The sequence below is a fragment of the Pelophylax lessonae genome, assembly GCF_965119305.1.
Source record: "Pelophylax lessonae genome assembly, chromosome: 1".
Lineage (NCBI taxonomy): Eukaryota > Metazoa > Chordata > Amphibia > Anura > Ranidae > Pelophylax > Pelophylax lessonae.
In genome coordinates, this window is record NC_138768.1 from 817652575 (window position 1) to 817677335 (window position 24761).

The window sequence follows — 24761 nt, forward strand, 5'->3', positions numbered from 1 at the left end:
CATAGAGCCTCCCATGGAAGCACAACCAGGCCAGATCCCTGATTTTAAGGGGGACTCTAGCCAAATTAATCAATCTTAACCCTTCCCTCAAAATTGGGCCTGGGCAATCCCTTAAGGCCAGTGGGTCATGAAAGACTTCGCTCAAGACTCGGCTCATAAGGACTTTCCTCGGAGCAGATCTGAGATCTTCAGCCGACAGTCGCCACTGCCGCAGCAACTTCAGACACGGAGCGACATAGGCTGGGAGCTGACCACGATGACCCCTGAGATTCTTCACTTGGCCACCTTCTTCCCAAAGTCGCAGAAAAGGCCTAAACCAAGATCTAAACATGCCTGTCCATCCAGGAGGTTCCACTGCAAGCATACTACCAATGTTAAACTTGAGAAATAGCAGTGAAAAGAAAAGAACGGGGTTGACCATACCTAAGCCACCCTCCCTCCTGGATAGATAGGTGACATTCCTCTTGATGGGGTTCAGTCTGTTCCCCCACAGCATCTGGAAGAACACACTATAGATCCTAGCATAGAGAGACACTGGCAAGATGCAGACAGGGCTGACATACAAGAAGATCGGTATCAGGTAAGTCTTAATCAGATCAACCCTTTCCCTCAGAGATAACTTCCATCTCTTCCAGCTGACCACCTTAGTATTGGCAACTTCCAGCCTGCCTTCCCAGTTTTTAAGGCCATAATCGCCAGGTCCGAATTCAATGCCTAATATCTTAATTTTTTCCTGGGGCACTGGAAAGGTGTCCGGGAGATCAAACCCCTCACCTTCCTTTCCCATCCAAAAAACTTCACTCTTTTCCTGATTGATCTTGGAGCCTGATGCTTCAGAGTACCATGATGTCAGAGAGACCACCTCCTCTGCTTCATCTGTCCCAGTGACAATCACTGACACATCATCCGCATAGGCAACAACCCTCAAAGGCGGCTCACCCGGGATTCCCACTGGTACCCCACACAACATGCTGCTCTCTAGCCTCCTGATGAAGGGGTCGATTGCAAACACATAGAGCAGGGGACTCAGGGGACAACCCTGGCGCACCCCAGAACCAACCTCAAAGGACTGTCCAACCCAACCATTAACAAGAGGGAAGCTTTCTGCCCCCTTATACAAGACTTTTAACCAATCGACAAAACCACCCGGCAGACCGTACTTACTAAAGAGCAACCACAGGTACTCATGGTTGACACGATCGAAAGCCTTTGCCTGATCCAATGCCAGTAAATACTTTCCCCAGCCTGCAGCCCTGCACTGCTCCAAGGCCTCCCGGACAGCTAAAACCGCTGTGAAGGTGCTCCTACCCTGGATCGAACAGTGCTGATGGCGAGAAAGCAAAGACTCTGCTACTGCCGATAGGCGCCAGAAAAGTATCTTCGCCAGCACCTTTCTATCGACATTGAGAAGGCTGATGGGGCGCCAATTCTCAATCATCGAAGGATCTTTACCTTTTGAAAGAAGAATCACAGCTGAGTGTCTCATGGAAGGGGGAAGCACCCCCTCAGCAAGACAACTGTTAAAAATCTCTACCAAATGTGGGGCCAGAATAGACTTAAAGGCTTTGTAAAACTCAGCCGTCAGACCATCCGGTCCAGGTGACTTCTTGATGGCAAGCTGTTCAATTGCCCTCGTCACCTCTTCAACTGTGATCTCTTCTGTCAAATTCATCAAAGGGACATCTCCACCATTTAGACCTGGAGTAGAGTCCAAAAAGCTTTCCATCTTGTCTCGGTCAAGCTCTTTCCTCCCAAGAAGTTCAGCATAAAAAGACCTCACGACCTCCAGGATCCCTGACCTGGACTTTGTCAAGGAACCTGTACTATCCTTAAGGCCAACGACCATCTTAACAGCTACACCCTGTTTGCAGTTCTGGTAAGGGTCAGGCGAGTGGTATTTCCCATAGTCCCGCTCCAGAACCAAAGAGGTATGCCGATCATATTGACACTTCCTGAGGAGGATTTTCACTTCAGAGATTGCCCCAGGATCTCCTCCTCTCGAGACAAGAATATCCAGCTTCCTCCGCAAACGTTGGTAGGTCATGTATCTATTAAACTGTTTTTTATTGGCTAGGCCCCTGAAGAATCCAGCAATCCTCTTTTTGGTCAGCTCCCACCACTCAGCCTTGCTGCTACAAAAGTCCAGGATGGTCACCTGTGCCTGAAAGAATTCCTCAAAGGATTGTCTAACATGTTCTTCCTCAAGGAGAGTCGAATTCAATCTCCAGATGCCTTTGCCCCTCTGAGGGAAGTCTGAAGCATTCAAGACCACAGATAGCATACAGTGATCAGAGAACTCCACTGCCTGCACCACTGGGGGTGAGAAAGCAGAGGCCTCCTTCAAAAAAAACCTATCTATCCTACTCTGACTATTACCTCGATGAAAGGTGAACCCTGTGTCATCCGGAAGGTGCTTAATGTGCACATCCACAAGACCAGCATCCCTAACCATACTATTTAAAAAAACGCTATCATATCCCAGCCTGTCATTGAAGTCCTTCCTGTCCTTGGGCCTAGTCACAGTATTAAAGTCACCTCCAAAAAGGCATTTCCTGTCCCACTTTGTGTGCGGCCCATAAATATTAATTAGGCGCAGGTCCTGCCCTCCCACAAGGACGTCTAAGACCATACATCTCCCAATCTCCACCTCAATAACCCGCCGGACAGTTACCATGCCGGTTTTAAACAACACCGCCACCCCGCTGTAAGGCTCGGCCGCAAGAGACCAGTAAGATGGACCATACCTCCAATCTCTCTTGGCCATATGAATACCTGCCAAGGAGGTGAGCCTAGTCTCCTGCAAAAATAAAATTTCAGCATCTAATTGGCTGAACAAAAAGAAGGCCATAGAACGAGCTCTTACCGACTTAATACTGGCGACATTTATTGTCACCACTTTTAACGGAGGGGGAACCGCCATTTGGGTTATTGGGTGGATTGCTTCTTAGCTCCCCTCTGCTGCTCATCACCAGAAGCCTCTCTTTTTCTTGAGGCCTCCTCCAACTCCATTTCTGAATCTGAATTTTGTTCAGAGGAAGCTCCAGATGAGGAAATATCCCAAGCGGAAGCCCTAGAACGGTTGGGGACAGACACTGGGGCTTCCTGTCCCTGTTCCGTCCTCACCGCCTGTCTCTTCCGCCTCACAACCCTCCTTCTCTCCTCCAGGTACTGCAGGTCAGACTCCGAGATGTTTTCATCTCTTGTTTTTTTCTTCAAAGTCTTCGCAGAAGACTTCTTTACAGAAGAAGCAGCAGCACCCTTTTTGGCACATGCCACCGCTCCAGGTGGGGGGGGACCTTCCCTTAAGTCAGACCTAGGAGACTCATGGGGCAAGACTGACTTGGGGGGCACAGACTTAGAAGGTTCTGACACAAGAGGAGCGGGTACAGTAGGCTGGGGGGACACAGAGACAGCCACAGAAGGAATACCTACAGACACAGGAGGGTTAGCCACAGAAACTGGGGAGGGATCCTGAACAGGACCTGGGGGGTCAGTCACCGCAGAGGAGGATGGTACACCAGGGGCCTCATCCTCCATCCTGTCCAGCCTCAACAGCTCATCTACTACCTCCTTCTCCATATTGTGCCAGGCCTCCGGACATCGGCTGTAGGGGTGGCCAAGGCGCAAGCACAGGTTGCACCTTATCGCCTGGGTGCAGTCCCTGGCCACATGACCCTGTCCCCGACATACCGAACATATTAAGGCTGAACAGGAGGAGCTAAAGTGCCCCTTTTCTCCACAGCGGTGACACAGCTTTGGCTGACCAGGATAAAAAACAGTCATCCTATCCCTCCCTATGAAAGCCGAGGAGGGCAGGTGACGGACAACATTCCCATCCCTGGCCAACCTGACCGTCACTATTCCTCCCACTGACACCAACACTTGGGCACTATACCTTATACTGATACCAATGACGGGGCACTATTCCTCATACTGACACCAATAATGGAACACTATTCCTCCCACTGACACAAACAAATGGGGCACTAATTCTCCCACTGACACCAACGATAGGGCACTATTCCTCCCACTGACACAAACAAATGGGGCACTAATTCTCCCACTGACACCAACGATAGGGCACTATTCCTCCCACTGACACCATTCATGGGAAACTATTCCTCCCCATACCAAGGATAGGTCACTGTTTACTCTCACTGACGTTAGAATATTTTCTTTCCCCACTGGCCACAGTCTTACTCCCTAAAGCCTGAAGAAAAGTAAACTGGCCCTTTGTTTTGAATGTTTGGAGGCCCCTGACCTAAAAAGCCCTCTGTTGTGTCTGCTGCATCTCTCTTCCCACTGGCCCCTTGCTGGTGATCTCCACTGGTGCTTCACCATGAATTCACTCTGTATTATCAGACTGCCCTGTGCTGCTCCTCATCTGTGTCTTGAGCAGTCTATTTGTGGGCGAAGCCATGGGACCAGGGAATCAAACATTATGGTGGTTCCCGGGCTTAGAGATGACCCATACACTGTGTGCAGAATTAGGAAGTCCTACTGTGCTGTCCCATCTTACTGCACACCTTCACCTGATGTATATTACATATACAGTAGGAGGGATACCGCTGAGCCCATGTCCTCTCCAGTCCAGCGTACCTCTGCCACCTCACTGCCAGTGACAGAATGGGGTCCTGCCGTGCACTGAGAGTGGACCACATGTATGCACTTACTTAACTTCTTCACTCTCCTATACCATGCAGCTAAGCTGTAAAGGGGGTTCAGTCTCGATGTCTGCAGGGAACCTATTTCTGGGGAGGGAGCCAGATTACTGATCCCCTCACTACCAGAGGACCCTCCACCGTGCCAGGTATCCCACTTATTGACCAGCTGCAATGTAGCACTAGTTACTGGTTACTCATTGCCACTGCATTCCTTCTCTTGCTTATCTTGCCGACTAGACCCTTCATAGTGGCTTTGCTTCATACCCCACATTTGTTTTACTAATCCTGTTCTTTCATACACCAGAGACCATCATGCACTTTGGACCAGGCTTAAAACAGTTGATGCAACTTTACTGAACATTTGTGGCAAAGACCAACAAGTACACTCCAGTGCGACATAACCCTATCTAACTGACCTAATCTGCCCTTAACAAGGAGATAGTCCATTACTGGCATGTTCCAAAGGAACTGAGGTGCTAACAGTTAACCCCTTCCTCAGCCTGGGCAAGTCAACTACCTAATACACTGCAGGCAACCTGCCTACATATTTTTCTTTCTCCATTCCCTTGCTTTTATTTGATTTGCTTTCCAAATTTGTTTTCTGGTTGCTCTAGTGGTCAGCTCACAATAATCAACAAGATTCCCAAACTATCTCCAAACATCTCCTCATTCTCCTATTCATCCAGTACAAATAATTGGTCTCAGGAAATGGCACTTGGGAATCCAATGCTGTTGTGACCTAGTGGTAACACCAAAGTAAATGTGTCCTTACTTAATCAAAAGCCAACAAATGGCATCAGAACTGCCCTGGAGGTTTGAATTCAATTTTTGTCTATGGTGAAATAATACACTAGACCAACCTTCCTAAACCAGGGTTCCTGAAACCAGAGGGTTGCTCCAGAAGCTGCTAGGGGTTCTTCGAGCGAGGAGCATTTTTTGCCTCTCAGTTAAGTTTCCACTGACACCAATGATCTATTTAGCTATCTGTAAGACAGGGATTCTTCCCACTGACTAAAAATGTTAGGCATATTCTTTCCGCTGGCCATCATATTAATGTACAGTGAGATGTAGATAAAGAAATTATTGTCATGGATTCTATAAGACCAGAGAGTTATTTCAAGGGTTAGTTCAAGGGTGTATCAGACCCTTAAAGTGGTTGTAAGGGCACAATGTTTTTTACCTTCATGCATTCTATGCATGAAGGTAAAAAACCTTTTGTGTGCAGCAGCCCCCCCCCCCAGCCCCTCCTATAACTTACCTGAGCCCCCTCTTGATCCAGCGTTGTCCATGAGAGCCTTCCTTCTCTAGGGACTCACCCTCCTGGCTCCCGTTGCTGTCAATCACAGCCAGCAAGCCAATCAGGAGATGAGGGGACGGGGCCAAACCATAGCTCCATGTGTGAATGGACACACAGAGCCATGGGTCAGGAGCGCACCTGCTTGGGTGCTCCCACAGCAAGCTGCTTGCTGTGGGGGCAACTGGCAGGAGGGAGGGGCAAGGAGTGCCTGCAAGGGACCCGAGAAGAAGAGGATCCAGGCTGCTCTGTGCAAAACCACAAAAGTATGACATGTTTGTTACTTTAAAAAAAAAAAGAAATACAAGGCTTTAGTATCACTTTAAGTGTATGTCAGGGCAAGATAAAAAAAATAATATATTACATGTCTGCAAAATAGACATGTGTATTTATGTTTTGTCTTTTGTACAATGCTGCAAGTACAGAAAAAAAAGCATACTGATCTTCCAGAAATTCAGTGAGCTCCTATCTTCCTGTTTGAGCTGACAATGCCTCTGCTGCACTGAAATCTCAAGCAGTGTTGTCAGCCTCGCATGAGTTCACCTCTGCTGGACTACAGAACACTTCCCTCTCTCTCTTCATCTTTATTACAAGGTGTTCTGTAGCACAGTAGGTAAGAACAGGGCAGAGCTGAAAACTCTGATCCAGATTTCATTGCTGCAGTATTGTTTTGTCAAAGAAGCAGTTAGGAGCCCAATGGGTTACCTGAAGGATCAAAAGGCATTTTTTTGTACTTGAAGAGTTTTTAATGAGATAAAATATGGGTAAATATGCAGATCTAGATACTCAGACATACACATACCCAAACTAGCTTCCATCCTAGTGTTAGCCAGAGCCACATTCTTGATAAGAACAGCACCATGGATTCTGAAAATGGGCCGATGTGACATGGGGAAGTCTTTTTCCCTTTGGTTTTATTGAAGCCTTGATAGGTGCAGTTACATACATAGCCTTTGACAACGTCTGACGGTAAGACGAAACGCGTCAGTCACGCCAGCCCCCATGCAGACACGCCTCCAGCCGCTGCTATTTCTACTACATGCTTGAATCAAACAGATGTCATGTGAGTGTTCTACCTTTGTTTTTACTTCAATAAATGTACATACTTCACTATGTGAGCCTCACTTGTTTTTTGGAGGGATACCATCATTCAACACTTGTGGCCTTTTGAGCATATGAGCTTGTATTGCTTTGGATGAAAGTTCCGTGGTGGACCTGGTGCTGAATTTTGGAGTAGACCCTGCCCTGGTGGTTGCTTCCATGCCCTACACTTGGTGGACCTTCCGTAACAGGGGGTCTAAAGTTCTGGTAAGGGAATCACCTTATCTGTGCATGTGGTGATCGTCAGGATTGTGTCTCCACTCATGGTGTTGGAATTCTTTTGCATTCATTTCTGCACTTCGGCATCTGGTTTCACGGACTTTATGGACTCTGTTCACTCATTGTTTTTTCATTGTCATCTATAAATGTGGCGTTGTACTTGAATATACATTGCTTTTGGTTTGATAACACCTTTGTACTGGCAGCCTATACATATGTTTGTGTACTGAGCGCAGCTATCTTCCATTTTTAGTTCCATACATAGTCCTGAGAAGCTCACAGGAAATCTGAACCGGCCAAAGCTCCAACTTGTCTGTCAGCCACTGCCACCAAATTAGATCCTATGGCAGATTTGTAGGACTCTGGCTAAGGACCAGCCAGTACTCATCCTCAGTACAGTAATGTAATAAACATTGGTACATAGCAACTACACCATTACAATGAATTTCATTGACCTTCTGTTCTCCCACCGCTAGGTTTCGTTTATGGTGAGGATTGTACCGAGTCCGGACTGGTTTGTAGGAGTGAACAGCCAAAGCCTGTGTGACGGTAAACAGTGGAAAAAGTCAATTACATTAGACCTCCATCCCTATGATGCTGGAACAGACAGTGGATTCACATTCTCTTCTCCAAACTTTGCTACCATCCCCCAGGGCACTGTCTCAGAGGTATGTCCTAATAAATAATTAGGCACAGTGGGCACCATCTTGTTCTTTTGAATGCCAAGAATCTAAAGGTCACAGTGATGGAAATCCAGCCTTGGGAATACATATACACACAAAGCAAAAAGTCCTTCCTGCAAAAAAAAAAAAAAAAAAAAGAATACTTACCTGCCGCTTGCACCACTGATCTATGCTCTCTTCAAGCACTAAGCTTACAAAAGCATCTACCACACCCCTCATTATTTAGTCCGGTGTCTGGCCACCCTACACTCTGTACTGCCATAGGGGCTGGCAGACGAGTATGGTGGAGGAACTGAAACTGCCGGATGGGGTCGAAGGTAGAAACGTCTTCAACAAACTTAGCTCTTTACGACAGCAAAGAATAGCATGGGTAGCAATACAAGTAAAATAAGTATTAATTATTTTTCAAAAAGGACTCGTGTTTAAATCCACCCACAGAGTCACTTTAACTGTGCAGAATAAGTGTCAAGAAGCTCAAAATCTGAAGTAAAAAACATCAAGCAAAGTTTCAATCACACTTCTTTTATACTTCATTTAAAATGAATGTAAATGGACTTTAAGCATATTCTCTTCATCAGGGCTTTTTTTCAGCGGGAATGCGGGGGAACGCAGTTCCGGAACCTCCAGTCTGAATGTATGCAATGGTAAAGGAGTGCTGGGGTCAGGGGGTGAGCTGAAGGGCCTATTGATTCTGGCTGCTGGGGGATCTATTGTTGCTGGGGTAAATCTATTGTTGCTGGAGGGCATTTTGTTGTGTGTGGGGCTATAGTTGCAGCGGATGATTTATTGTTGCTGGGGGGGGATCTATTGTTGCTGATTCCAGGGAATCTATTTTACTGCTTTTCTTGTTACCATTAACAGATTCCATACAAACTGCATAGCACAACAAAATGATACTTGGTTCTGTATTCTCTAAATTAGGTGGTGCTGGGAGGTGGGTAGGGAGTGGAACCAAGGTGTGGTGCTCAGAGGGGGGTAAGGGGTGTAACCAAGGGATGTTGCTCGGAGGTGGGTAGGGGGTGGAACCAAGGGATGGTGCTCGGAGGTGGGTAGGGGGTGGAACCAAGGGACGGTGCTCAGAGGTGGGTAGGGGGATGAACCAAGGGACGGTGCTCAGAGATGGGTAGGGGGTGGAACCAAGGGACGGTGCTCGGAGGTGGGTAGGGGCAGAGACGAGAGGTGACTCAGAAGTGGGGAGTTCCAGCTCCTATTCTCTGAGAAAAAAGCCCTGCTCTTCATTATTATAGTATTTTTGTCTGCTTTATATGAAATTTTGCCTACTGATACATTTTTTCTTTAAGCCAACAAGTGTTGCTCCTGTTCCATATATTAATCTCTTAACAATATGCTGAAAAACCCTGTCATTTACAGGCCCAGTAGCTCAAGCTCAAAAATATATACACAAGTGATTTAGTCTGAGCATTGATGCATCCTTTATTATATATGTTTGAGGACACATATTGCTTTGGGAATCCTAAATCCAAAATTAATAAAAATGACTGGCTTTAAGTGCTCCTGTCTCCAAACTATTGATTTCAATGACAATCTTCCCATAAGGTTATATGTGCATTTACCAATTCGTTGCATATTATTTACTGTAAAAGCCTGGCGACTGCTGCTAGGTTCTGCCATCCTGAATGTTAAGTAAGCAGCCCTAGTAGAGTCAGAGCTATTACTCAAGTTACCCATTATAGTATTACCCTTTGCTGCTCCCCCCAGCAGCTACATGAAAGTTTGTGTAGGGGGGTGAGGGGAGGGGTGGGGGAGCTTGGCCAGCACAGGTAGCATTGAGACATACCCAAACAGGAACGGGGTTGTGCTACGGAAGCTCAAGTTCAAAGGCACATTGTAAGTCATTAAAAATTGTTTATGGAAGAGATAAAAGCTGCAAGTAAGCATTTAAATATTTGATTGATCTATACTTTAACCTGCAGTTTATAAGTTGGTGACTAGGCCATAGCCATAAATAATGCACAATCATAATTGCCTCTGAGTAGAGGAGGCTGTATAGGCTGCTGGGTTACGTGGCTTTGAAGGCAGCAATTCACCCTGTATGATCCTGCCCTGGGGAAAGCATTGTGTCTCTGAGATATACCGAAGTTAAAAAGATTTTACAGGTTAGACATTAGTTATTATGCATTTCATAAAACAAGATTTTTCTTTGCTAACAGAGGTTTTTCTTTAAAATCATCTGAACCCCTTCATAGCAAGTAATCTTCTTTTATGCACTGAGCATGTAAATCTATTCCAAAATATATTGTTTTAGCCTTTACATGGTATTCTGTGGAATAATTATATGTGAGCCTTTCCTGCAGAATTTTATCATACTCACCACGGAAAAGAGCTACAAAATGTCTAGGGTATTCAGAGTTGTTTGAAGTTTCGTCTTATCACTTTGCGAAATAAAAATGCAAATGTCAAAATCATTCTCTTTCATTGGCAGATTACATCTTCCTCACCAAATCATCCGGCAAACTCATTCTTTTATCCCCGACTAAAGAGCCTGCCGCCAATTGCAAAAGTGACATTTACAAAACTCAAAGGCAAGATAATGTCCTTTCTTGATATTACTTCAAATGTGACGACTACAGGAAACGAAATAGACGAAAATATCTCAGGTAAAGCACTTACCATTCTGTTAGGTTAAGATGAAAGGCGCATTCAATTTGTATCTATACACTCTATACACATTATATACATATACTGTATACACAGTGTGTATATACATAGATATATAATTATATATATATATATATATATATATATATATATATATATATTTTGGCTGTGTGGCTGCGTGTAGGCAGCCCATTCATTTCAATGGGCTTCCCTACCCACAGAAATGCAGGGAAAGAAGTCCCTGAACCTTTTTTTAAAAGCACGCCACATTTGCCAATGAGTGAGGTACCATTAGGATTTATTGGCACCCCTAAAGAGCAGAGCATTTGTCTGTGTGTCAGGAACGAGCACGATTCTGCATGTGTTCTGTGACACACAGTAACATAAACCAAGCCTTGGACAGAAAATACGTTTAAAGGGGGCCCTGAGTGGAAAAAGGTTGAGAAACACTGTACTAGGGTCACCAGTAAGGTATTTGTATATCGCTATCATATCCCCTCTTATGCATCACCTCTCCAGAGAGAATAAGTTGAATACTTGTAGTCTTTTCCCATAACTGAGGTCCTCTAGTCCCTTTATTAGCTTTGTTGCCTTTCTCTGAACTCTTTCCAGTTCCAGCATATCCTTCCTGAGTACTGGTGCCCAGAACTGAATTAAGTGAAACATCCTCTTTAACAATGGCCAAAAATGATGAGTTGGTTATCGAAATGGTTAGCTCCTAGATACGGGTATTAAGAGGCTGCTGGGTAGAGGTGACTTTGGAGATTACTCTTTAACAGCAATGCACCCTGCGTGATCCTGCCCTAGCAAACCATTGAGCCTTGTTGAGATATGGGCTTGCCAAAAACGACTGCAGTTCTCAGAGCTGAGACGCAAAAATCCACTGGTCATGCAGTCAGTGATATGTACAGCATGTGGAGCTGTATGTGGCACTGGGTGAGTTGAGATACTTCTCCTTTCGTTATTTTTCATCCCTAAATACGTATATACCAGACTATGTTAAGTTTTGATCTCTCTATTAGAACATACTGGATAGAACTGTCCGTATATATGATTAAACAGAAGCCTTCTGTATGCGAAATGTATTATTTAGGCTCCATTCACACTACCGCAGCAAGACTTGTGCACGACTTCGGGGGCGACCTGTGAAGTCGCGTGCATCGCGACTTCGGCGCGACTTGCACGGACTTCACATAATGGAAGTCAATGCAAGTCGCCTCCAGGTCGCCCCAAAGTAGTACAGGACCCTTTTTCTAAGTTGGAGCGACTTTTGTCCCTCCTATTAGAACGGCTCCTGTACTACACTATGGGAGCGTGAGGACCGCGACTTGTCAGGCTGACAAGTCGCGGTCCAAGTCGCGGTAGTGTGAATGGGGTCTAACACACATGTTTTTGTAATGGTTTGTAACTTTTCTTTTGTATACCTCAATAAAATGTTTGCATTAAAAAACAAAATGATGTAGAGACCATAAGGATGTAAATCTGGCTCTGCACGTTGTCATTCAATTTTTGCACCTATACAAACAAACAGTGCAAATAAAAATATGCCAAAATGTTGTCTAAAGCTGGATACACACTATACAACTTTTGTTGTTAGATTTCCTTTAGATTTACCTTCAACTATGTAGTGCAAGGGCTTTCCTGATTGCATACAAATAGAAAGTGTTTAGGTCTGACCTCATATTTTATGGTTTTGGTAAATCTAAAGGAAAAAATCTAAAGAAAATTGTATAGTGTGTATCCAGCTTTAAGCTGGATACACACTATAGAGTTTTTGTTGTTCGATTTCCTTTAGATTTACCCTTCAACTTTGTGGTACAAGGGCCTGCCTGATTGCATACAAATTGAAAGTTTTTCGATTTGAACTCATATTATATGGTTTTGGTAAATCTAAAGGAAAAAATCTAAAAAAAAATTGTATAGTGTGTATCCAGCTTAAGTTAGATGGGTAAGATAAAGTGTTCCAGGGAAAGGTCGGATCCGTTATCCAATAGTCCAATAATCAACAGAAGAAATGTGACCGCACTCAGAAGAAGATGAAGATGGAAGTGTTTTATTCCCCGTACACTTGAAAATAAACAATGTAATGAATAAGCGATCTGTGGAATCGTGAAACGCGTTTACCTGTCCCGTGTCTATGTGAAGCATTGTTTATTTTCAAGTGTACGGGGGATAAAACACTTCCATCTTCATCTTCTTCTGAGCGCGGTCACATTTCTTCTGTTGATTATTAGATAGGTGCTCAACCTGTGGCTCTCCAGCTGTTGCGGAGCTACAAGACCCATGAGGCATTGAAAGGTTGGCAGTTGCAGGCATGACTACCATATGCAGAGGCATGTTGGGACTTGTAATTCCGCAAAAGCTGGAGGGCCACAGATTGAAACACCCATGTTAGATATTTCAATGTGGTGTGGCATTATTTTACTTTGGTTTCAAGCTCCATCTAGTGACAAGATGCAGTATCCGCTTGGTTAATGCTTTCGTTACTGAGTATGACTGGCATTCTCTATATCCGTTTGTGTATTTCAGGAACACCCCTGGATTGTGAGGTCTCCGTCTGGTCTTCCTGGGGTCTCTGTAAAGGCAGCTGTGGATCTAAAGGGGTGAAGACCAGGACCAGGTACATACGCCTGAAACCAGCCAACAACGGAACAGCCTGTCCGACACTCACAGAAGACAGACAATGTGAACCAGAAAACTGTGTATAGGAAATAGTATGATAATAACTTATTTTAGGAGTAGCATCAAAGTATTAGTTGTAAATGTTATCCAAGACAATAGAAACTCATTATGTGACCGTTATCAACCAACTGTGTCTTGAAGTTTATGATTAATACAGATACATTCAACTAAGCGCATAAAAAATGTGCAATTATGAACACCAGAGCATATTAATGAGAATCAATTAGTACATCTACCTGATATAAATGACGTCAGCTCCAATTTCAGAATGCTTCTGGCTCAATTCCTACCTTAGAACTTTATGGCACATGAGATTTTATCCGTGTTGGACCCATAATGCAGCTTGAAAACTGACCTGACCCACTCCTAATGGTTAAAAGTCAGTCCTCTCCAAACAGATATTACTAAAGTAGATCTAAACCACTAGAGGTCAACTTTCTTGGGGGACCTCAAGTGTGCCTCTTGACATCGCCAAAGAGCCACCCATACTATTCCATAAATGTAATGCTATAGAAAGCTGTCAGGGACTGTAGACATGCAACGGGGATGGTCAGAGACTGCAAATATGCTGCAGGAGATAGTCAGATAGTGCAAATTCACTGCAGGAGATGATCATAGACTGCAGATATGGTGAAGAAGATGGTCACAGACTACAGGTATGGTGCAGGAGATGGTCAGAGACTGCAAATTTGATGCAGAAGATGGTCTTAGACTACAGATATGGTGCAGTAGATGTTCAAAAACTGCACATATGGTGCAGGAGATGGTCACAGACTACAGGTATAGTGCAAGAGATGGTAAGAGACTGCAGATATGGTTCAGGAGATGGTCAGAGACTGCAAACATGCTATAGTTGTTGGAGACTAGGGACATGCTTAAAGTGATTGTAAACATTCAAATAAAAAATCAAAAAAATCACAAACGTCATACTTACCTGCTCTGTGCAATGGGTTTGCACAAAGCAGCCCTGATCCTCCTCTTCTAGGGTCCCCCGCTTGCACTCCTTCCCCCTAGTGAGTGACCCTGCAACAAACTGCTTGCTTTGGGAGCACTCGTGCGGGCTCACTTACAAGCCAGCTTTCCGTGTCCATAAACACACACAGAGTGCAGCTCGGCCGCGCCCCCTGATCTTTCCTCACTGGCCTTGATTGACAGCAGCAGGAGCTAATAGGTCCTGCTGCTGTGTCTGAGCCAATGAGGAGGGAGAGAGCGGAGAGAGCTGCTGCTCTAATGCACATCTCTTGGTTGAAACCAGGGTCAGGAAAATATAAGGGAAGCTGGGGGGGGAGAAGGAGTTTCATACTGAAGGTTTTTTGCCTTAATGCAGAGAATGCCAAACCTTCAGCTTTTAGATTCACTCTAAGGAGACATTACATGAGACTGCTAGAGTTCAACATTATTACTACCCCTTTAAAAAATTAATGATTCCACAAGTATGGTCCTTATAGCCCCCCCCCCCCCTTAACCACTTGGCCTCCGGAAAATTTTAACCCCTTCAGGACTAGGGCATTTTTTACTATCCGACATTGTGCTATTTTAACTGGTAATTGCACGGTCAGGCACCATTGTACCCAAGTTAGATTTATGTCTTTTTATTCACACAAATAGAGCTTTCTTTTGGTGGCATTTGATCGCCATTGGGGGTTTTTATTATATAAAACAATCTTGAAAAAGAAAAAACAATATTTTTTACTTTCTGCTATAAAACATATTCAATAAAAAAAATAAATTTCTTTAAAAAATGTAGGCCAAAATGTGTTACATGCTACATGTCTTTGGTAAAAAAAAAAAAAAAAAACAATAAGTGTAAATTGATTGGTTTGTGTGAAAGCTATAGCATCTACAAACTATAAATATATATATATATATAAATACTGGACTTTCTTTTTTATACTAGTAATGGCGGTTATAGTGGGACTGTGAGTGTGGTGGACAATCTGACGCTAACTAACACTGGGCGGGAAATGACTAACTGACACTGACATCACCAGTGATACTAATACAGTGATCAGTGATAAAACTATACACTGTTACCATCAGGGTTACCAACCTCCCACAGCATTTTATTTTGATAAAACTTGGAAAATTTATTGACGGATCCTTTTTTTTTTACTGACAACCTAAAAAATGACAGAACCCTTATTAAAAACCAAGACAACCAATATTTAAACAGTATAACCGCAATATGGAAACACTGACAATACCCACAACAAGTGATTTGCTTGGTTTACACTTAAAAAGTCAACACAATATGACAAATTATCAGCCCCAGATATTTACAGACAGTTGTAAAAATCACAGATTTTTACAAACTGTCCATAAATTTACTGACGTTTGGTAACCCTGGTCACTGTATAAGTAACACTGGCTGGGAAGGGGTCAACATCTAGGGGTAATCAAAGGGTTAATGGTGTGCCTAACAATGTGTAATGCGTGCATTATGTATTGCTTTTACTAATCGATGTGGCAGATTTAGCAGGGAGAAAAAAACAGCGACCTTTCTGCTCCGTGTACAGAACCCTGTGTTGTAGTAAACAAAGAGCTCTGTACTGTGATTTGTTAAGCGGATCAGCAGGTCCCGGCCATAAATCATTGGCCAGGAACTGCTGACTGACTTGTGCTGAAGCGAATCACAGCACAGATCAGGGGGCGCATGCCCCCTACCTGGAAATGCCGAATCACGTACATATACGTGGCCACCCCGACACCGTATATGGGGTTAATATACTTGGACCACATTTGATATTTCAGAGGGATAAAAAAAAAAATACACATAGTAAGAGCCAAAGGACTGCATATGGCTCCTAGGCTACAGGTCGGGCCCCAGGGATCTGCTCCCTAACTGGATGACATTTGACTTGCTTATGGGGTGTATTTAAAAAAAAATTGCTACGTAGATGTCTTAAAGCAAAGCCTCACTGCATCTGAGCACCACAAACCAAATTGTTTAATTCGTTTTTAATATCCAAAGCAAACTCACCGATTCAGTCATGTCTCCATTTTTATTTTGCTAAGAAACCCTGTTTGAAACCCCCCCCCCATGCCCCCCCCCCTTGCAATTTTTCATCTTGATTAAGGGCAGATGATTCATGTAGAATTTACTTCCTGGAATCCATCTGCCCTTAGATCAGGCATACAGGCAGGAGGGTGTGCTTTGGCTAAGAAAAAAAAAACGTCCTCCCCTCCTGAAGACTCCTGGGATCGATGACATCCTTAGCCTAGGCATGGAAACCAGGAAGCAACTGAAGGAATGTAAAAAAAAAAAAAGTTTAAAACAAATAAATATGATATGCATTACTATCTATTTATTAATGTTAGCAGTAAAAGGAATACAGATAGTCAATGTTGATTAGGAGAGTAAAGTTCCACTTTAAAGAGGAAGTAAACTCCCCTTGTTTGTTTGTACCTATAGGTAAGCCTGTAGAAAAGCTTACCTATAGGTACTGTAAATATCTCCTAAACTTGCACCGTTTAGGAGATATTTACTGTATACTGCCCTGAATATGTCATCGGCGCATGCGCTCTGAAGGAACGGCCGCCTGTACCGTTTCTTCAGGGCCTGTGCCATGACCGGCGATGCTCCTTATGCCTTTGTGTTGCAGGTAATTTTTTGTTCTTCATGGGAGTTTACAACCTCTTTAACCACTTGCCGACCGCCCACAGTACAACTGGCTGGCTCAGCTGCGCGAAATGACGTAGCCCTACGTCGATCGTGTGCTTGGTGCTGGGGGGCGAGCGCCACTAGGCAGCAGGGATGCCGATCCACAGGACCAGTGGCCGTGATTGCTCCGGGCACCTGCGATCGCTCCCCGCTAAGAGAGAAGGATGGTCAGCTGTTGTAAACACAGCCCCCCATTATTCTCTCTGAAATTATCACAGAGCGCCTGTGATCCTTCTATATAGGAACACAGGTCTCTCTGGTCATTTCACAAGCCTATCCCCCATACAGTTAGAAAACACTCCCCTAGGCTCACACTTAACCCTTTGATCACCCCTGGGTTAACCCTTTCCCTGCCAGTGTCATTATTACAGTAAACAGTGCATATTTTTAGCACTGATTACTGTAGTAATGTCACTGGTCCCTCCAAAAGTGTCAAAAATGTCAGTTAGGGGTCCGATCTGTCCGCTGCAATTTCCCAGTCCTGCTAAAAATCGCAGATCGCCGCCATTATTAGTAAAAAAAAACAAAAATTAAATAAAAATGACAAAAAGCTTTCCCCTAGTTTGTAGATGCGATAACTTTTGCGCAAACCAATCCAAATACGCTTATTGAGATTTTATTTTTTTACCCAAAAATATGTAGCAGAATACAAATTGGCCTAAAAAGATGAGGAATGGGGAATGTTATATAGCAGAATGTGGAAAATATTGTTTTTTTTTTCAGAATTGTTGTTCTTTTTTTGAGCACAGGTGATCAAATACCACCAAAAAAAAAGCTCTATTTGTAGGGAAAAAAAAGACATTCATTTTATTTCAGTACAGTGTAGCACGTTAAAATAACGCAGTGCCGAATTGCAAAAAATAGCCTGGTCATTAAGGGGGCACATCCTTCCGGTCCAGAACTGGTTAAGCATTCACACATGCACAATGAAAGATTGTATTTTTTGCAATATAATTATCTCCTATGATTGTCAGCTCCATCTAGTGGCTTTAATGCAACATTTTTTTTTTTTGATTGAGACAATACATAAACATCCCGCATTATAGCCACTCCTGATGATCATAGGAGATAACCAAATTACAAGCAATTAGGCAATTATTAGTTGTGCCTGTACAAATGCTTAAGATATCCGCACGGCAAATTTTTTACACACAGACCCCATAATATAATAAACAATTGCCACATTTTACTTTCATAAAATACTCTGTCATCTTTTATTTTTATCTTTTTTTTTTTTTTACATCTCAGACACTTTCTGTGCACATGCACACATTCCGGCATTGGCTGCACATCCCTGCTTAGGGTGGGCTTCCTGATAGTGACAAATGTGGAGCACACCTTCATTAGGTGTCAGCACAGCCCCTTGTAGCCTCCACCAGGGACGCAGGTGACTGGGTGACCACGCAGGGGCACAATTGGGAGGCAGTTGTCACCCCAAAACAGGAAGCGATTGATCAAAATTTTTCATGGCAGGATCACGTATTACTCAATGAAAGCTGCAGATTTGAAAAGATTAAAAAATCATTTTGATTTGATTAAACATGTTAAAGCTTACATGAGATTTTAATGAATGGGTTTAGATCTACTTTAGGTTTCCTGGTGGACTTCTTGACTCAGCTCTCCCTCCTCCTTAGTCCTCCTGCTGTGTCAAATGTAATGAAAATGTAAAATTTAAAATATAGAATGCATCTGTTTTTAATATAATAATGTCATTGTGTATTGTACCATGAAAATCTTCCAAACTGTGCCTTAATAAACTGATTCTTACAAACATTTTGATCCATGTTGATCAGAACCTGCCACTTTGTCTGGATACCTGGCCCGTCCTAGAAGTGCACGTGATGTAATGATATCCGCACTTTAAAATCTGTACTGTAAATTGGAAACCAATTGTCAATTCATGCTGACTGTTCTTACAGTTTGGTTTTGCTACTTTTTGCTCATTCTTATGGCCCCCTCTTGTGGCTGGATACGGAAAAACATTCAACTTGTATCCTTACTTAAAGGCAATGTCTTTATTTAACTACTACTACTATAATGTATATATGAGCTCAAATTATGAAACAATAGGTGGGAAATAAAGACACATTTTAATTTATGTTTCTCTTTTGCTTTGTTCTTTCTTGTGCTTTTCCCAAGTGTAAAGTGTCAAATAGTGAGCCTTATAGTGTATTTAAAGTGCCAGCTCTCAGGGACTGATGCAAAAAAAATACAGTTTTGTGAAATGCTGTAGAGCCTGACTGGCTCTCAACTGATAATAAATCTTCTATTAGTCTGATTTTTGTTGTGCAAGGGTTTAATGGAAAATAAACTAAAGGTACATTTGGGGCAATAATGCAAGCAGCATTTTAAAATAGGTTTAGCTAGTCCCAGTGCGACTTAGTGATGTCACTGCTCTGCTGCTTACTGTTCTCATCGCTGCAGACTCTGACATGAGGAGATAAAGCCCTGCTTCTACCAAGATGGCTTTCCACACACAGGCAGTGCAGAACAAGGCATTGCATTGAAAAAAGAAATAATAGCTATGGAGCAAAAATGAGAGAAATTATTAATAGAAGACAGGGGATGGCCTAAGAGTTAAACGTGAAAAGTCTTGTGGATAGTTGAAAATTAAGTAAAAAAAAAAAAAAATGCTTAATGGTGGTTGCAGCCAGTCTTGAGTAAAACCTTGTGCACAGATAATAAATAGAAGAAAGAGGGCACCACCATCTAAGTGTAGCCATTTATTAGTACAAATAACACATAAAAAATGTATGCACTCACTGCATTTATATGGCCAGGGGAAGACTGGGCCAGGGGGCAGGGGGGAAATTGCCCCTGGGCCGCTCTAATGGCCCGTAAAAAGGCTGCACCGCTTCTGCCACAGACACGCCTAAAGGATTCCTGGTGAAGAGAAGTGAAAAGTCCCTGGTTTTAAGACAAGGACAGAGCGCAGGCCTCCCTCCGGCAGCATGGATGGTGTAAACTGTGTCTGAGCAAAGGCCAGTTTCATGCCCCCAACCGCCCCTGCTGGCCAGATCAGGAATGGCCAGTGAATAGAGAGTACCTGGAGTGAAGCTTCAGATTGGAATGGGGGTCAGGAGGAAACTGGGAAGAGGAAGAGTGGGAGGGGGGCCAAGTCACTGCACCATGGGCCTCTGGTTTGCACTTGCCCCCTAGGCTGAAAGTTGCCAGTCAGCCCCTGAATATGGCATAGACGTATCAATCCTTTTCTCCAGGCAAAGCTGCCCCGGGGATCCTTTGGCCCCTGCTTCACTTTGCCACTGAGGCGAAGATTTAACTGATGAACTGTACTTTATCTTCTCTTCAGGGTCTAACTTGGCACCCCCTTTCTGACTCACTGTGTGTGCTGATTCTTGTCCACTTACTTTCCCTGGAGTGGTCCCCTTCCTGGGCAGACCCCTGCCAAGCTCCCTGGTACTCACGGACACTAATTTTCACAGGGACCTCTGCCACTGCTCAACCATCAGTTTCCCTGGAGCCACAGCTCCACACTCTGGTCCACTAGGCCGACTGCTGTGACCACTTTCCAACAACTGGACAGGAGGAGAGACGGCTGTCACCCTCCTCATGGGACATGGCTTCCCACCCAAAGATGCCCTGTCACATGTGTCCCTGGCTTTTATGGTCAATCCTAGGATGCACCACTGTTGTGCCCTCCCACTGGGACTGCCACAAAAGCCTGTGTGTCACTGGCTGGGTTTCCTCCACTGTCCAACAGGCTCCACTATTGAATACAGCAGGGACAGTCCCTCAGACCAAGTGAATCACACCTGGACACATGTAACAGGCTTCACTAGAAATCCTGCTCCCTAATAAGCAAGAAAGCAATCTGATGCTTTTACCTAGCACCTGACTAGGAGGGTGCAACCTTCACATCAAATTCCCCCTATAACATTAGAGTTCCTTCCCCACTTCACATCAGAGTCTCCCCTTCATATCAGAGTCACATTAAAACCCCTCCTTCACATTAGTATTCCTGTCCTGCTTCCGAAATATAAGCATTAAAGGTGTGATCTCTATAACTGTCCCATCTGTGGTGAGATAGCTTAACTTACACTCTCAGTAGCATGGCAGACAGTGACTCTATCCAAATGGCATTTTGCAGATCATAGAAATCCCAAACATGTGCAGATCACACCAGATGAACATCAGATAGGTTAAAAAAAATCATAGTGTGCCACTGCCCAGCTCCAGCAGAATACAGTACGTGTGATAAATGGAGGCTAAAGCATGAAGAAAATGGTGGGACAAAGTCAGTCCTTCCATCACATTAGAGTCAGCCCCTATCATATTAAAATTAGCGCCCATCACATTAGTCAGCCCCCATTTAATCAGAGTCAGCCTCCAACACATCAATGTCGCCCCCTAACAACAAAGTCTTCAGTCCTCCCTTCACAAATAGAGTCCTACCTTCAAATCTTGATCGCAACTGCAGCCAGCATTGTGTTAGGGGCAGGAGACAGAACAGATCTAAAAGAATTCAGTACTTCCTCCTCTTCTGAAACTCTGCCCGGGATCAACGCAATCTGTTCCCATGGTGTGGACAGGTTGACTTGGCCGCCAGCATCAAAGCCACATATAACTTCATGCATGCACTGCCCTGCACCATAGAAATTAATGATATGGGGCTCCGGATATGGACAGAGCACTGGGCAGCCATGCCAATGCAGCATCACCAAGGCTATGCATTTGCCCCTCTACTTCCCGATACTGACATCACTGCTCCTGGGGGAACATGACTGAAATCTGAGGGGGTGCAGCCCACCCCAGCACTCCCCTAGATCTGGTCCTGCACAAATCAAATAATCTGGACACACTTATGGGAAGTATTTGACACCAATTATTTAACCGACTAACCATATTACCTACGTCCTGTTACCGACTCCCTTACAAACCAATGACTCTGTTCACACTCCTCAGCTGTGTAATGCTGATCAATATCACAGCTTTTTCAGGTGCATGTAGTGCCCCCTAGCTGTGGGAAGTCCAGGCACAGTACCTCCAACCAGGGGCCTACAGTAAGAGGGTTTCACCACCACATACAAGATAGTGACACCTGGACCAGGTTGTTAAACCAGTTCCTGGTCCAGTCACCTGATTAGCTTCAGGCCTGGTCAGGAGCAAACATTACATATGTGCAAGACCTTACAGTTTTGGTGGTTCCAGGTCTGGTCGATAGACTAGCCCAGTGCTGTGTAAGAGGACTGCATTATGGCAGTATTAACCTCCCAGAGAGTGTGTCCATGAAACCTGTCTGACCACTCAACTGCCAAAACTGCAGTCTACAGACCACCACTTGATCATGATCGAAGCCAGCTGCTATATAAACTTCCAAATATAGGCTGTGCTTCTCTCTTCTAAAAGGCCCATAACATTCCCTGCTGTATTGTTGCTGTTCCTTATATGCTTGCATCCACTGTCAGTAATGTAGCAGCCTTCTAGATTGTTTTGGTCTATTCTGTGTTTCACTGGCTGGAGGATTGACTTCTTTTCCCTGTCTGTCTGGAAAGGTTCTGGAATATAGTGGGCTGGAAGAGCAAAATTAGCAGCTGGATATATATTCAGCCCCGGCCAATCCTTGGGGGCAGGTGTGCAAATGGTGGCTGAGAGGGAGTATAAGTACTCTGAGCTCTGGAGCAGAGGGGTTCTTGTCCTAGAGGAGGAGATCCCAGCCTACAGCTCTCTTGGGCAGACTTGTCACGTGTCAGTTGTTCATCAGGATCACTGGAAAAGGTGTCTGTAAGATATTGTAAGGAGGTGTCCTACTATCTAAGGACATTAGTGAGTACAGACTGGCAGGGCCGGTGCTAGACTATTTTACACCCTAGGCAAGACCAGCTACTTGCGCCTCCCCCCCAAAAAAGGCAAGGGATTAAATACTCCTATATGTCATACCCAGTGACCCTGATCCAATGGTTCCTCCATGTTATGCTTTCATACCCAGTGACCCCCCATGTTCCTCCATGTCACACCCGGGGACCCTAATGTCCCTCCGTGTCACACCCAGGGTCTTTGATGTTTTTCCATGTCACACCCTTGGACCCCAATATTCCTCCATGTCATGCTGTCATACCCACTGACCCTGATGTTCCTCCATGTCACACCCAGGGACCCCCGTGTTCCTCCATGTCATGCTGTCATACTCAGTGACCCCAATGTTCCTCTATGTCAGACCCTGATGTTTTCCATGTCACACCTGGTGACTCTGATTCCCCATGGCACACCTGGTGACCCGATTCCCTTTCATACCAGGGATGCTCCATGTAACATCCAGGGACCAGCTCAGTGCAGAGAGTCTCTTCCTGCCTGGGGTTAAGGCCGTTCAGCTCCAGCTGAAGAGGATCATCATGCAGGCAGCACTCTGGTGGGTTCCATTCCTGCCTCTTGGGGCCCCTTAAACAGTAGTGGAAAGCCAGGGCCTGATAGTTCCGCCACTGCCCAAGACACCTGGCATCTTTCTCTGTCCCTTCTTCCTCCCCTACCGCCACCTCTCCCCTCAGCTCACAATAATCATTCATGATGGAGAGAGATTGCCGACTCCTGGCTGCACCCCTAGGTGGCAATGCGCCCTAGGCGGCTGCCTAGTGTGGAAGCACCGGCCCTGCAGACTGGTGTGAGAGACCTCTGAGGCTGTGTGCTGCTGCTATCCCTCATCAGCATTGTTCAAAGGGGACATGGTGCTTGGTTTCCCAGGACAGCTCAGTCTACTAATTGCTTGTGCACCAACTGGTGCAGGGAACTGTAGGGAGTGGCGCACACCACATTAACAAACAGATAGGCCTGTTTAGTTCTATCACGACACTCACCCTTGTTTTATTTCAAAGTGAAATGGAAACTGGTGTGGGTTATGCAACTTATTAACAAAGAGATAGTGGCAAGAGTGGCAGTTTTTAGTATAGAAAACTGCTTCAGTTCCTCACCAGGATGGATCTGGCATACTGACAACTAACATTCCTTTCTGCCTGTGCTGTATTAACAATGCAAAAACATTTCTGGCCAACAATAGACTGTACCTGGCTGTTACCCTGGAAAAGGCAGGATTACCAATTTTCCTATTCTCTCTCTCTTTCAGCTGTGCAGGGGCACGGTTGGGCAGTGGGAGCTTGAGCAACAGACTGCCACTACGCACTTCAGAATTGTATATTCAGACACGGCATAGAAGAGAGAGGAGATCATTCCTAAATAACAGAGGGGCTTCCTCTCACCACTCTTTGTTAAATCCCCTCATAGCTGTTCATTACAGTTTCACATGATTGGCAATAATAAGTCCCAAAGAGGATGGCATAACATCCAAATATTGGTTCTTAATAAGGTAAAAATGTCTCACGAACACTATTCGAACAAATTCTTAGCAGAGTTATTCTTAAAGTTTGTTGGCTGGATGTAGCTCTCATTCATTAGGCACAGGCTTGTCTTGAAGATAGACTTTGTAATTAATTGAAGGTCTACCCAGAGTGCAAAAAAACACACATGTTAATGCTATTAGTAGGATTTATTTCAGGACTCAGTGTCTATGTTACACTATATATTTCTTCTGAGTAAAAAGAGAATTTCCGGAGAAAAACACACCAGATTTATTATCTGTGGATGTAACGTTGCATACTTCTGAGGGCCAGAATCCAGCTGAAATTTTCATTATGACATGCGAGTTCTTTGTGATAGAGTCTGCTTTCCTTTTTATTCTTAGGTGTGTTACATCCAGTACAGCTCGTGAATTTTATCTATGGATATGCCATGGGACTGCAGCCACAATCACGATGCCCCGGGGATTAGAGATACCCCCAAGTTTGGGTCTAATACAGATGTTGCATATTCAATATACAGTACATTGTCCT

The 24761-nt window shown here is 44.4% G+C and overlaps 1 protein-coding gene across 2 annotated transcripts in view; it reads left to right on the forward strand.

Annotated features, from left to right (window-relative positions):
- The window catches only part of SPON2 (spondin 2), a 35698-nt gene extending 22282 nt beyond the window's left edge, over positions 1 to 13416 (forward strand). For both annotated transcript variants that reach the window (XM_082247549.1, XM_082247550.1), the window contains exons 4-6: positions 7755 to 7946; positions 10405 to 10579; positions 13110 to 13416. In XM_082247549.1, coding sequence (XP_082103675.1) covers positions 7755 to 7946; positions 10405 to 10579; positions 13110 to 13288 — 546 coding nt within the window. In that variant the 3' untranslated portion in view covers positions 13289 to 13416. The remainder of the gene's footprint in view (positions 1 to 7754; positions 7947 to 10404; positions 10580 to 13109) is intronic.
- The last annotated feature ends 11345 nt before the right edge of the window (positions 13417 to 24761 follow it).